The sequence below is a fragment of the Anarhichas minor genome, unplaced genomic scaffold, assembly GCF_050575085.1.
Source record: "Anarhichas minor isolate MPS153535 unplaced genomic scaffold, ASM5057508v1 ptg000126l, whole genome shotgun sequence".
Taxonomy (NCBI): domain Eukaryota; kingdom Metazoa; phylum Chordata; class Actinopteri; order Perciformes; family Anarhichadidae; genus Anarhichas; species Anarhichas minor.
In genome coordinates this window covers 435,251-449,109 of record NW_027466572.1, presented here as the reverse complement: position 1 = coordinate 449,109, position 13,859 = coordinate 435,251, and the positions used below count along the sequence as shown (strand labels likewise).

Here is a 13,859-nt window from a genome sequence, read left to right as displayed (position 1 = left end):
TTTTAACATTACCGCCAATGGAGAAATGCTAACCGCGATTAGCATTACAGCGGTGCGGGTCTATCTCTCTCACGTCAAATTTACTTTAAAATCAACACTTACACGTAAACGTTTACTAGAATATGGGTCCATACATGTGGTCAACACACGTCTCTCACTCTATTCTGCTCTTCCTTCGTGCAGGAAAGCTTAGCAGATCGCTAACAGTAGATCCGTGAAATAAAGACCATGGAATCCATAGAAGAGTTTCAAGACTTCAGTGTGAATCTTTATTTGTAAAACTGTGGAAGCACAATATGAAATATGGCTTTACGAACTGTCCCTATACACATTACATGAATACAAAACAACAATCCATGATATAGCCAGCATGTAACATGTCCGCCTAGCTAGCTTCTAAGCTAATTTTAACATTACCGCCAATGGAGAAATGCTAACCGCGATTAGCATTTAATACAACACAAATGTTATACTAAACACGCGAATAGAATATATCTACGTACATATTTTCATGCTCCATAAATACATACTTACAGACTAAGGTATCTCAAGGCTACCAAACGGAAGAAGTAAAACGTTAGAGCAGCATGTCTTCTCATTAGAATCTAAAAACAACAAGCTGCTCCATAGGGCTGATGCCGGTCACGCCGCTCGCTAATCACTCCAATAACAGCTGCTTCCTCCACAGAAATGCAGACTTTTACTGCATAGCTGCTGCTAGCTGTTGTGCTAGCAGCAACATCATGTAGCTGTTGTGCTAGCAGCAACATCATGTAGCTGTTGTGCTAGCAGCAACGCTTGCAATTAGTTAACCATGTTGAAATGAATCGCTGGTAGCCCAGTTTGTTTTCTTCCGGGTACGGGTCACGTGATAGTGAGTGTGCCGAATAAGGGACGGAGACGTCATGGTTGCCAAGAACCAATCCAGCAGCGAACACGGGTGTGGGCGTAATTTTTTCTAAGCACATCCGTATCCGACCGTCCACACGCAAACGCAACCCCGGAGTTCTCAAATACCTCCAACCTCGGCGGAGTTTTCAGATTCCTCCGTTTAGGGTGCTCCAAAACTCCGGCGTAGTGTGGCCGCTCAGTGTAAACGTAGCAAATACGGAGCAAATACGGAGTAAAAACGGAGTAATGTGGACAGGGCCTGTGTTCAGTTTGTCCCTTCTGGGCTCCCGTAGCAACATGGCTGACTCTGTGAAGAGGACCTGATTTAGATATGAAGGCTCATTCTTAGGCCATGTCCACACTACTCCGTTTACATTTGAAAACGCATATGTTTGCTACGTTTACACTGAGTGTCCACACTACCCCGCCGTTTCCGAGCACCGAAAACAGATACGTTTGAAAACGATCCAGAAGACAGATAAGTTTGAAAATGCCGGAGTTGCCTCTTCGAGTGGACAGATACGTTTGGAAACGATGACGCCCACACCCACGTTCGTTACTTGATTGGTTCTTAGCAGTCATGACGTGTCCTTCCCTGATTCGTCACACGTCTATCACCTGACCTTTACCCGGAAACTCACAAACAACAACATTGGTTATCGATCGACTACCAGGTCAATTTAACATGGACAACTGATTGCAGGTGTTGCTGACCTTGTTGTCTTTACTAGCAGCTGTTGTTCAGTTAAAGTCTGCATTATTACGGAGGAAGCAGCTGTTATTGGAGCGATTAGTGAGCGGCGTGTCCAGCGGTGTTATCAGACCTACGGAGCGGACGTCTGAAGTCACGGTTGGCGGCTTTGAGGAGGACGATGAACATAAAACGCTGGACTTTCCTTTTCTTATTAATGCTTATTTTGTTATGCACAACTATTCTTTAGTCCACACACATAAACTATAAAGAAACAAAACATGAAATGCTCTCCAGTAGGACAGAGACTTCAGCCACCACTAGAGCTACGAGTGAGAACAGAAACAATGAAACCGAGGAAACAAGTGAGAGACGTGTGTTGATCACATTTATGGACCCATAATCTAGTAAACTTTTAAACACAGTCGTCCATGAAGAAGAACCAACACTAACTGTGTCACTATAAACATATTGATCGTTCATTAAAACATGTCCGTCTCTTTTCTCACTACTGCTGCTTTTAACAACTAAACCTCACGCTGGTTTTGTTTTTGCTCTGAAGTTTTCTAGGAAGCGTTTTGTGATTTTGTAACTTTTCCACACATGAAAAACCTCAAAGTCAATCTAAATATTTCTAATCAGCTCCATCCTGAGCTCCTGGTTAGTTGTTATAAAGAAAAAGGCTTCAGGTGTGATCCTGTTCCTCTCAGGTACGAGACACTGCGTCCTGTCTGCATGTAGCCACAGCGCCCCCTGCTGCTGAAACCACAGACAGTAGAGAGGACTGTGCATCTTATTACTATTCTTCTTCTGTGGTTCTTGTTCAGTCCTCCCCAGTCTCTCTAGTCTCCCCAGTGTCCCCAGTGGCCCCAGTGTTTCCAGTCTCCCTAGTCTCCCTAGTCACCCCAGTCTCCTCAGTGTTTCCAGTCTCCCCAGTGTTTCCAGTCTCCCCAGTCTCCACAGTCTCCTCAGTGTTTCCAGTCTCCCTAGTCTCCCCAGTCTCCCCAGTCTCCCTAGTCTCCCCAGTCTCGCCAGTGTCCCCAGTGTTTCCAGTCTCCCCAGTCTCCCCAGTCTCCACAGTCTCCCTAGTGTCCCCAGTGTCCCCAGTCTCCTCAGTGTTTCCAGTCTCCCCAGTCTCACCAGTGTCTCCAGTGTTTCCAGTCTCCCTATTCTCTCCAGTCTCCCCAGTCTCCCTAGTCTCCCCAGTCTCCCTAGTTTCCCCAGTCTCGCCAGTGTCCCCAGTGTTTCCAGTCTCCCCAGTGTCCCCAGTCTCCTCAGTGTTTCCAGTCTCCCCAGTAACCCCAGTGTTTCCAGTCTCCCTAGTCTCCCCAGTCTCCCTAGTCTCCCCAGTGTTTCCAGTCTCCCCAGTCTCCCCAGTGTTTCCAGTCTCCCCAGTGTTTCCCGTCTCCCCAGTCTCCCCACTATTTCCAGTCTCCCCAGTGTTTCCAATCTCCCCAGTCTCCCCAGTGTTTCCAGTCTCCCCAGCGTTTCCAGTCTCCCCAGTCTCCCCAGTGTTTCCAGTCTCCCTAGTCTCCCCAGTCCCCCCAGTGTCCCCAGTCTCCCCAGTGTCCCCAGTGTTTCCAGTCTCCCCAGTCTCCTCAGTGTTTCCAGTATCCCCATTTTCCCCAGTGTCCCCAGTGTTTCCAGTCTCCCTGGTCTCCCCCAGTGTTTCCAGTCTCCCCAGTCTCCTCAGTGTTTCCAGTCTCCCCAGTGTTTCCAGTCTCCCCAGTGTTTCCAGTATTTCCAGTGTTGTGTTCTAACGGTTCCAGCAGCAGATGGAAACTCTTCTTTTTCTCTCCTCTCCACGTTTTTCCCATGAATCTTTGTTTATGCGTCTGTGGCCATTGAGGAATGTGAAGGATTCAGATCATATTTCATCATCTCCTCTGTGTGTGTGTGTGTGTGTGTGTGTGTGTGTGTGTGTGTGTGTGTGAGGGTGTGTGACCTCTGACCTTCATCACCTCAGACAGAAAGACAGCAGCCTACTTTCTTGTTAAATCACTGCAGATATTCTGCTTTGTACTGATACTGTCCACACACACACACACACACACACACACACACACACACACACACACACACACACACACACACACACACACACCAGTGATGTCACTCTGCTCTGCCCTGATTGGCTCTCAGTTAAGGTCTAAAGCCAGATTCAAATGTTTCTTCTCCAGGTTCTGTTCCAGCAGTAAAACCACATCCACATTAATAACTGAAGCTATTTGTGCATTATTATTGTTACTATTATTATTATTAATATTATATTATTATTATTATATTATTGTTATTATTATATTATTATTATTATCATTATAATGCATCACAGAGTAGAAGAACGCAGCTCTCTGCCCGACTTCACTGTCTCTTTCACTATCAAAGCGATCAATCAACAATCAATACACGTGCGCCTGTCTTTGTATATTTGTATATATTTATATTACCTTTGTCTTAGACAATAACTAGAAATTATATATTCACATGATATGTAAATATATATTTACACATTGTTGCGCTCACATTAATAACATTTTATTCACACTAGAGCATTTTCACATCTTAAAAGATTTTAAGAACGTCTCCTTGGTCCATGTGTGTGTATAAAGATACATGTGTAGTTTTTATATATATATATATATTATAAAGTACAATCATGTATAGTTCTTATATATATATATATATATATATATATATATATATACATATACATTCAGATTTCATCTGTGAACCCGTCACACTCCAGATACCTGAGGACACCTGTGACACTATGACATCGCTGTGACATCAATACAGGTGACACCAAAGTCATGTGATCTCTCTCTCTCAGATTCTCTCCATCAGGTGCTGTCAGAGTTCGCTGTTGTTCGTCCAATCAGGACCAACTCAGAGGGACGTTTCCTGTCAGCTCTCGTCTCCGCCCACCACCTGCCCCGCAGGAAAATACACGCCCCCTTCACACAGGACACGCCCACTGACACAAACAATGACAGACAGACTCGAACAAACAGGCCTCCATTACAACATGCCCCGCCCACAGATGCATCACCGTCCAACCGGACGTGGCGTACCTGGAGGGGGCGGGGCCACAGGCAGGAGGAGGCGGAGCTGTTCTACAACGTGACGGTGTTCGGTCAGGAGCTGCACCTTCGTCTGCGTCACAACGGTCGCCTCGTCTCCCCCGACGCCACCACGGAGTGGTGGGAGGAGTCAGGACACAAACACTCTCAGCCAATAGGAGATGCCGGCTGCTTCTACACAGGAGAGGTGTCCAACATGGAGGACACGTCCATCGCCATCAGCAACTGTTACGGGCTGGTAGGTGTCACCTGAAACTGTTTCACTGTTTTACTGTTTCACCTTTAAACTGTTTCACTGTTTCACCGTTTCACCTTTTAACTGTATCACTGTTTGATTGTTTCACTGTTTTACTATTTCACTGTTTCACCTTTAAACTGTTTCACTGTTTCACAGTTTAACTGTTTCACCTTTTAACTGTTTCACCGTTTCATTGTTTCACTGTTTCACTGTTTCACTGTTTCACCTTTAAACTGTTTCACTGTTTCACAGTTTAACTGTTTCACCTTTTAACTGTTTCACTGTTTCACCGTTTCACTGTTTCACCTTTAAACTTTTTCACTGTTTCACAGTTTAACTGTTTCACTGTTTCACCTTTTAACTGTTTCACTGTTTCACCTTTTAACTGTTTCACCGTTTCATTGTTTCACTGTTTCACAGTTTAACTGTTTCACCTTTTAACTGTATCACTGTTTGATTGTTTCACTATTTCACTGTTTCACCTTTTAACTGTTTCACTGTTTCACTGTTTCACCTTTTAACTGTTTCACTGTTTCATTGTTTCACTGTTTCACTGTTTCAACTTTTAACTGTTTCACTGTTTCACCTTTTAATTGTTTCACTGTTTCACCTTTTAACAGTTTCAACCTTTCACTGTTTCAATTTTTCACTTATTCACTATTTCACTGTTTCACTGTTTGATTGTTTCAGTGTTTGATTGTTTCACTATTTGATTGTTTGTTTCATTGTTTCCACTGTTTCATTGTTTCAATGTTTGTTTCACTGTTTCATTTTTTTCACTGTTTCACAGTTTGATTGTTTCACTGTTTCATTGTTTCATTGTTTCACTGTTTCATTGTTTCATTGTTTTACTGTTTGATTGTTTCACTGTTTCATTGTTTCATTGTTTCACTGTTTCATTGTTTCATTGTTTTACTGTTTGATTGTTTCACTGTTTGATTGTTTGATTGTTTCACTGTTTGATTGTTTCACTATTTCACTGTTTCACCTTTTAACTGTTTCACTGTTTCACTGTTTCACCTTTTAACTGTTTCACTGTTTCATTGTTTCACTGTTTCACTGTTTCACTGTTTCAACTTTTAACTGTTTCACTGTTTCACCTTTTAATTGTTTCACTGTTTCACCTTTTAACAGTTTCAACCTTTCACTGTTTCAATTTTTCACTTATTCACTATTTCACTGTTTCACTGTTTGATTGTTTCAGTGTTTGATTGTTTCACTATTTGATTGTTTGTTTCATTGTTTCCACTGTTTCATTGTTTCAATGTTTGTTTCACTGTTTCATTTTTTTCACTGTTTCACAGTTTGATTGTTTCACTGTTTCATTGTTTCATTGTTTCACTGTTTCATTGTTTCATTGTTTTACTGTTTGATTGTTTCACTGTTTCATTGTTTCATTGTTTCACTGTTTCATTGTTTCATTGTTTTACTGTTTGATTGTTTCACTGTTTCATTGTTTGATTGTTTCAGTGTTTGATTGTTTCACTATTTGATTGTTTGTTTCATTGTTTCCACTGTTTCCACTGTTTCATTGTTTCAATGTTTGTTTCACTGTTTCATTTTTTCACTGTTCACTGTTTCATTGTTTCACTGTTTCACAGTTTGATTGTTTCACAGTTTGATTGTTTCACTGTTTGATTGTTTCACTGTTTCACTGTTTCACTGTTTCATTGTTTCATTGTGTCACTGTTTCATTGTTTGATTGTTTTACTGTTTGATTGTTTCACTGTTTCATTGTTTGATTGTTTCACTGTTTCATTGTTTTACTGTTTCACTTTTTGATTGTTTCACTGTTTGATTGTTTGATTGTTTGATTGTTTCACTGTTTCACTGTTTGATTGTTTTACTGTTTGATTGTTTCACTGTTTGATTGTTTGATTGTCTCACTGTTTGATTGTTTCACTGTTTCACCTTTAAACTGTTTCACTGTTTCACAGTTTAACTGTTTCACCTTTTAACTGTTTCACCATTTCACTGTTTCACTATTTCACTGTTTCACTATTTCACTGGTTCACCTTTTAACTGTTTCACTGTTTCACCTTTTAACTGTTTCACCGTTTCATTGTTTCACCTTTTAACTGTTTCACCGTTTCGTTGTTTCACTGTTTGATTGTTTCACTATTTCACTATTTCACTGTTTCACCTTTTAACTGTTTCACTGTTTCACTGTTTCACTGTTTCACTGTTTCAACTTTTAACTGTTTCACTGTTTCACCTTTTAACAGTTTCAACTTTTCACTGTTTCACTGTTTCAATTTTTCACTTATTCACTATTTCACTGTTTCACTGTTTGATTGTTTCACTATTTGATTGTTTGTTTCATTGTTTCCACTGTTTCATTGTTTCAATGTTTGTTTCACTGTTTCATTTTTTCACTGTTCACTGTTTCATTGTTTCACTGTTTCACAGTTTGATTGTTTCACAGTTTGATTGTTTCACTGTTTCACTGTTTCATTGTTTCATTGTTTCACTGTTTCACTGTTTCATTGTTTCATTGTTTTACTGTTTGATTGTTTGATTGTTTCACTGTTTGATTGTTTGATTGTTTCACTGTTTCATTGTTTTACTATTTGATTGTTTCACTGTTTGATTGTTTGATTGTTTCACTATTTGATTGTTTGTTTCATTGTTTCCACTGTTTCATTGTTTCAATGTTTGTTTCACTGTTTCATTTTTTCACTGTTCACTGTTTCATTGTTTCACTGTTTCACAGTTTGATTGTTTCACAGTTTGATTGTTTCACTGTTTCATTGTTTCACTGTTTCACTGTTTCATTGTTTCATTGTTTCACTGTTTCACTGTTTCATTGTTTCATTGTTTTACTGTTTGATTGTTTCATTGTTTCACTGTTTGATTGTTTGATTGTTTGATTGTTTCACTGTTTCACTGATTGATTGTTTGATTGTTTTACTGTTTGATTGTTTCACTGTTTGATTGTTTGATTGTCTCACTGTTTGATTGTTTCACTGTTTGATTGTTTGATTGTTTCACTGTTTGATTGTTTCACTGTTTGATTGTTTTACTGTTTCACTGTTTGATTGTTTTACTGTTTCACTGTTTGATTCTTTTAATGTTTCACTGTTTGATTGTTTGATTGTTTCACTGTTTTACTGTTTCACTGTTTGATTGTTTCACTGTTTGATTGTTTTTCTGTTTCACTGTTTGATTGTTTTACTGTTTCACTGTTTGATTCTTTTAATGTTTCACTGTTTGATTGTTTGATTGTCTCACTGTTTGATTGTTTGATTGTTTCACTGTTTGATTGTTTGATTGTTTCACTGTTTGATTGTTTCACTGTTTGATTGTTTTACTGTTTGATTGTTTGATTGTTTCACTGTTTGATTGTTTCATTGTTTCACTGTTTCATTGTTTTACTGTTTGATTGTTTCACTGTTTGATTGTTTCAGTGTTTGATTGTTTCACTATTTGATTGTTTCATTGTTTCCACTGTTTGCACTGTTTCATTGTTTCAATGTTTGTTTCACTGTTTCATTTTTTCACTGTTCACTGTTTCATTGTTTCACTGTTCACAGTTTGATTGTTTCACAGTTTGATTGTTTCACTATTTGATTGTTTCACTGTTTCACTGTTTCACTGTTTCATTGTTTCATTGTTTCACTGTTTCATTGTTTGATTGTTTTACTGTTTGATTGTTTGATTGTTTCACTGTTTCATTGTTTGATTGTTTCACTGTTTCATTGTTTTACTGTTTCACTGTTTTACTGTTTGATTGTTTCACTGTTTGATTGTTTGATTGTTTCACTGTTTCACTGTTTGATTGTTTTACTGTTTGATTGTTTCACTGTTTGATTGTTTCACTGTTTCACTGTTTCACTGTTTCATTGTTTCATTGTTTCACTGTTTCATTGTTTGATTGTTTTACTGTTTGATTGTTTCACTGTTTCACTGTTTCACTGTTTCATTGTTTCATTGTTTCACTGTTTCATTGTTTGATTGTTTTACTGTTTGATTGTTTCACTGTTTCATTGTTTGATTGTTTCACTGTTTCATTGTTTTACTGTTTCACTTTTTGATTGTTTCACTGTTTGATTGTTTGATTGTTTGATTGTTTCACTGTTTCACTGTTTGATTGTTTTACTGTTTGATTGTTTCACTGTTTGATTGTTTGATTGTCTCACTGTTTGATTGTTTCACTGTTTCACCTTTAAACTGTTTCACTGTTTCACAGTTTAACTGTTTCACCTTTTAACTGTTTCACCATTTCACTGTTTCACTATTTCACTGTTTCACTATTTCACTGGTTCACCTTTTAACTGTTTCACTGTTTCACCTTTTAACTGTTTCACCGTTTCATTGTTTCACCTTTTAACTGTTTCACCGTTTCGTTGTTTCACTGTTTGATTGTTTCACTATTTCACTATTTCACTGTTTCACCTTTTAACTGTTTCACCATTTCACTGTTTCACTATTTCACTGTTTCACTATTTCACTGGTTCACCTTTTAACTGTTTCACTGTTTCACCTTTTAACTGTTTCACCGTTTCATTGTTTCACCTTTTAACTGTTTCACCGTTTCGTTGTTTCACTGTTTGATTGTTTCACTATTTCACTATTTCACTGTTTCACCTTTTAACTGTTTCACTGTTTCACTGTTTCACTGTTTCACTGTTTCAACTTTTAACTGTTTCACTGTTTCACCTTTTAACAGTTTCAACTTTTCACTGTTTCACTGTTTCAATTTTTCACTTATTCACTATTTCACTGTTTCACTGTTTGATTGTTTCACTATTTGATTGTTTGTTTCATTGTTTCCACTGTTTCATTGTTTCAATGTTTGTTTCACTGTTTCATTTTTTCACTGTTCACTGTTTCATTGTTTCACTGTTTCACAGTTTGATTGTTTCACAGTTTGATTGTTTCACTGTTTCACTGTTTCATTGTTTCATTGTTTCACTGTTTCACTGTTTCATTGTTTCATTGTTTTACTGTTTGATTGTTTGATTGTTTCACTGTTTGATTGTTTGATTGTTTCACTGTTTCATTGTTTTACTATTTGATTGTTTCACTGTTTGATTGTTTGATTGTTTCACTATTTGATTGTTTGTTTCATTGTTTCCACTGTTTCATTGTTTCAATGTTTGTTTCACTGTTTCATTTTTTCACTGTTCACTGTTTCATTGTTTCACTGTTTCACAGTTTGATTGTTTCACAGTTTGATTGTTTCACTGTTTCATTGTTTCACTGTTTCACTGTTTCATTGTTTCATTGTTTCACTGTTTCACTGTTTCATTGTTTCATTGTTTTACTGTTTGATTGTTTCATTGTTTCACTGTTTGATTGTTTGATTGTTTGATTGTTTCACTGTTTCACTGATTGATTGTTTGATTGTTTTACTGTTTGATTGTTTCACTGTTTGATTGTTTGATTGTCTCACTGTTTGATTGTTTCACTGTTTGATTGTTTGATTGTTTCACTGTTTGATTGTTTCACTGTTTGATTGTTTTACTGTTTCACTGTTTGATTGTTTTACTGTTTCACTGTTTGATTCTTTTAATGTTTCACTGTTTGATTGTTTGATTGTTTCACTGTTTTACTGTTTCACTGTTTGATTGTTTCACTGTTTGATTGTTTTTCTGTTTCACTGTTTGATTGTTTTACTGTTTCACTGTTTGATTCTTTTAATGTTTCACTGTTTGATTGTTTGATTGTCTCACTGTTTGATTGTTTGATTGTTTCACTGTTTGATTGTTTGATTGTTTCACTGTTTGATTGTTTCACTGTTTGATTGTTTTACTGTTTGATTGTTTGATTGTTTCACTGTTTGATTGTTTCATTGTTTCACTGTTTCATTGTTTTACTGTTTGATTGTTTCACTGTTTGATTGTTTCAGTGTTTGATTGTTTCACTATTTGATTGTTTCATTGTTTCCACTGTTTGCACTGTTTCATTGTTTCAATGTTTGTTTCACTGTTTCATTTTTTCACTGTTCACTGTTTCATTGTTTCACTGTTCACAGTTTGATTGTTTCACAGTTTGATTGTTTCACTATTTGATTGTTTCACTGTTTCACTGTTTCACTGTTTCATTGTTTCATTGTTTCACTGTTTCATTGTTTGATTGTTTTACTGTTTGATTGTTTGATTGTTTCACTGTTTCATTGTTTGATTGTTTCACTGTTTCATTGTTTTACTGTTTCACTGTTTTACTGTTTGATTGTTTCACTGTTTGATTGTTTGATTGTTTCACTGTTTCACTGTTTGATTGTTTTACTGTTTGATTGTTTCACTGTTTGATTGTTTCACTGTTTCACTGTTTCACTGTTTCATTGTTTCATTGTTTCACTGTTTCATTGTTTGATTGTTTTACTGTTTGATTGTTTCACTGTTTCACTGTTTCACTGTTTCATTGTTTCATTGTTTCACTGTTTCATTGTTTGATTGTTTTACTGTTTGATTGTTTCACTGTTTCATTGTTTGATTGTTTCACTGTTTCATTGTTTTACTGTTTCACTTTTTGATTGTTTCACTGTTTGATTGTTTGATTGTTTGATTGTTTCACTGTTTCACTGTTTGATTGTTTTACTGTTTGATTGTTTCACTGTTTGATTGTTTGATTGTCTCACTGTTTGATTGTTTCACTGTTTCACCTTTAAACTGTTTCACTGTTTCACAGTTTAACTGTTTCACCTTTTAACTGTTTCACCATTTCACTGTTTCACTATTTCACTGTTTCACTATTTCACTGGTTCACCTTTTAACTGTTTCACTGTTTCACCTTTTAACTGTTTCACCGTTTCATTGTTTCACCTTTTAACTGTTTCACCGTTTCGTTGTTTCACTGTTTGATTGTTTCACTATTTCACTATTTCACTGTTTCACCTTTTAACTGTTTCACTGTTTCACTGTTTCAACTTTTAACTGTTTCACTGTTTCACCTTTTAACAGTTTCAACTTTTCACTGTTTCACTGTTTCAATTTTTCACTTATTCACTATTTCACTGTTTCACTGTTTGATTGTTTCACTATTTGATTGTTTGTTTCATTGTTTCCACTGTTTCATTGTTTCAATGTTTGTTTCACTGTTTCATTTTTTCACTGTTCACTGTTTCATTGTTTCACTGTTTCACAGTTTGATTGTTTCACAGTTTGATTGTTTCACTGTTTCACTGTTTCATTGTTTCATTGTTTCACTGTTTCATTGTTTCATTGTTTTACTGTTTGATTGTTTGATTGTTTCACTGTTTGATTGTTTGATTGTTTCACTGTTTCATTGTTTTACTATTTGATTGTTTCACTGTTTGATTGTTTGATTGTTTCACTATTTGATTGTTTGTTTCATTGTTTCCACTGTTTCATTGTTTCAATGTTTGTTTCACTGTTTCATTTTTTCACTGTTCACTGTTTCATTGTTTCACTGTTTCACAGTTTGATTGTTTCACAGTTTGATTGTTTCACTGTTTCATTGTTTCACTGTTTCACTGTTTCATTGTTTCATTGTTTCACTGTTTCACTGTTTCATTGTTTCATTGTTTTACTGTTTGATTGTTTCATTGTTTCACTGTTTGATTGTTTGATTGTTTGATTGTTTCACTGTTTCACTGATTGATTGTTTGATTGTTTTACTGTTTGATTGTTTCACTGTTTGATTGTTTGATTGTCTCACTGTTTGATTGTTTCACTGTTTGATTGTTTGATTGTTTCACTGTTTGATTGTTTCACTGTTTGATTGTTTTACTGTTTCACTGTTTGATTGTTTTACTGTTTCACTGTTTGATTCTTTTAATGTTTCACTGTTTGATTGTTTGATTGTTTCACTGTTTTACTGTTTCACTGTTTGATTGTTTCACTGTTTGATTGTTTTTCTGTTTCACTGTTTGATTGTTTTACTGTTTCACTGTTTGATTCTTTTAATGTTTCACTGTTTGATTGTTTGATTGTCTCACTGTTTGATTGTTTGATTGTTTCACTGTTTGATTGTTTGATTGTTTCACTGTTTGATTGTTTCACTGTTTGATTGTTTTACTGTTTGATTGTTTGATTGTTTCACTGTTTGATTGTTTCATTGTTTCACTGTTTCATTGTTTTACTGTTTGATTGTTTCACTGTTTGATTGTTTCAGTGTTTGATTGTTTCACTATTTGATTGTTTCATTGTTTCCACTGTTTGCACTGTTTCATTGTTTCAATGTTTGTTTCACTGTTTCATTTTTTCACTGTTCACTGTTTCATTGTTTCACTGTTCACAGTTTGATTGTTTCACAGTTTGATTGTTTCACTATTTGATTGTTTCACTGTTTCACTGTTTCATTGTTTCATTGTTTCACTGTTTCATTGTTTGATTGTTTTACTGTTTGATTGTTTGATTGTTTCACTGTTTCATTGTTTGATTGTTTCACTGTTTCATTGTTTTACTGTTTCACTGTTTTACTGTTTGATTGTTTCACTGTTTGATTGTTTGATTGTTTGATTGTTTCACTGTTTCACTGTTTGATTGTTTTACTGTTTGATTGTTTCACTGTTTGATTGTTTGATTGTCTCACTGTTTGATTGTTTCACTGTTTGATTGTTTGATTGTTTGATTGTTTCACTGTTTCACTGTTTGATTGTTTTACTGTTTGATTGTTTCACTGTTTGATTGTTTGATTGTCTCACTGTTTGATTGTTTCACTGTTTCACCTTTAAACTGTTTCACTGTTTCACAGTTTAACTGTTTCACCTTTTAACTCTTTCACCATTTCACTGTTTCACTATTTCACTGTTTCACTATTTCACTGGTTCACCTTTTAACTGTTTCACCGTTTCATTGTTTCACCTTTTAACTGTTTCACCGTTTCGTTGTTTCACTGTTTGATTGTTTCACTATTTCACTGTTTCACCTTTTAACTGTTTCACTGTTTCACCTTTTAACTGTTTCACTGTTTCATTGTTTCACTGTTTCACTGTTTCACTGTTTCAACTTTTAACTGTTTCACTGTTTCACCTTTTAACAGTTTCAACTTT

The 13,859-nt window shown here is 36.0% G+C and overlaps 1 protein-coding gene across 1 annotated transcript in view; it reads left to right on the top strand.

Annotated features, from left to right (window-relative positions):
• The window catches only part of LOC142941061 (A disintegrin and metalloproteinase with thrombospondin motifs 2-like), a 30,765-nt gene that overhangs the window by 1,060 nt on the left and 15,846 nt on the right, over positions 1 to 13,859 (top strand). The window contains exon 2 of the mRNA XM_076083316.1: positions 4,413 to 4,900. Coding sequence (XP_075939431.1) covers positions 4,413 to 4,900 — 488 coding nt within the window. The remainder of the gene's footprint in view (positions 1 to 4,412; positions 4,901 to 13,859) is intronic.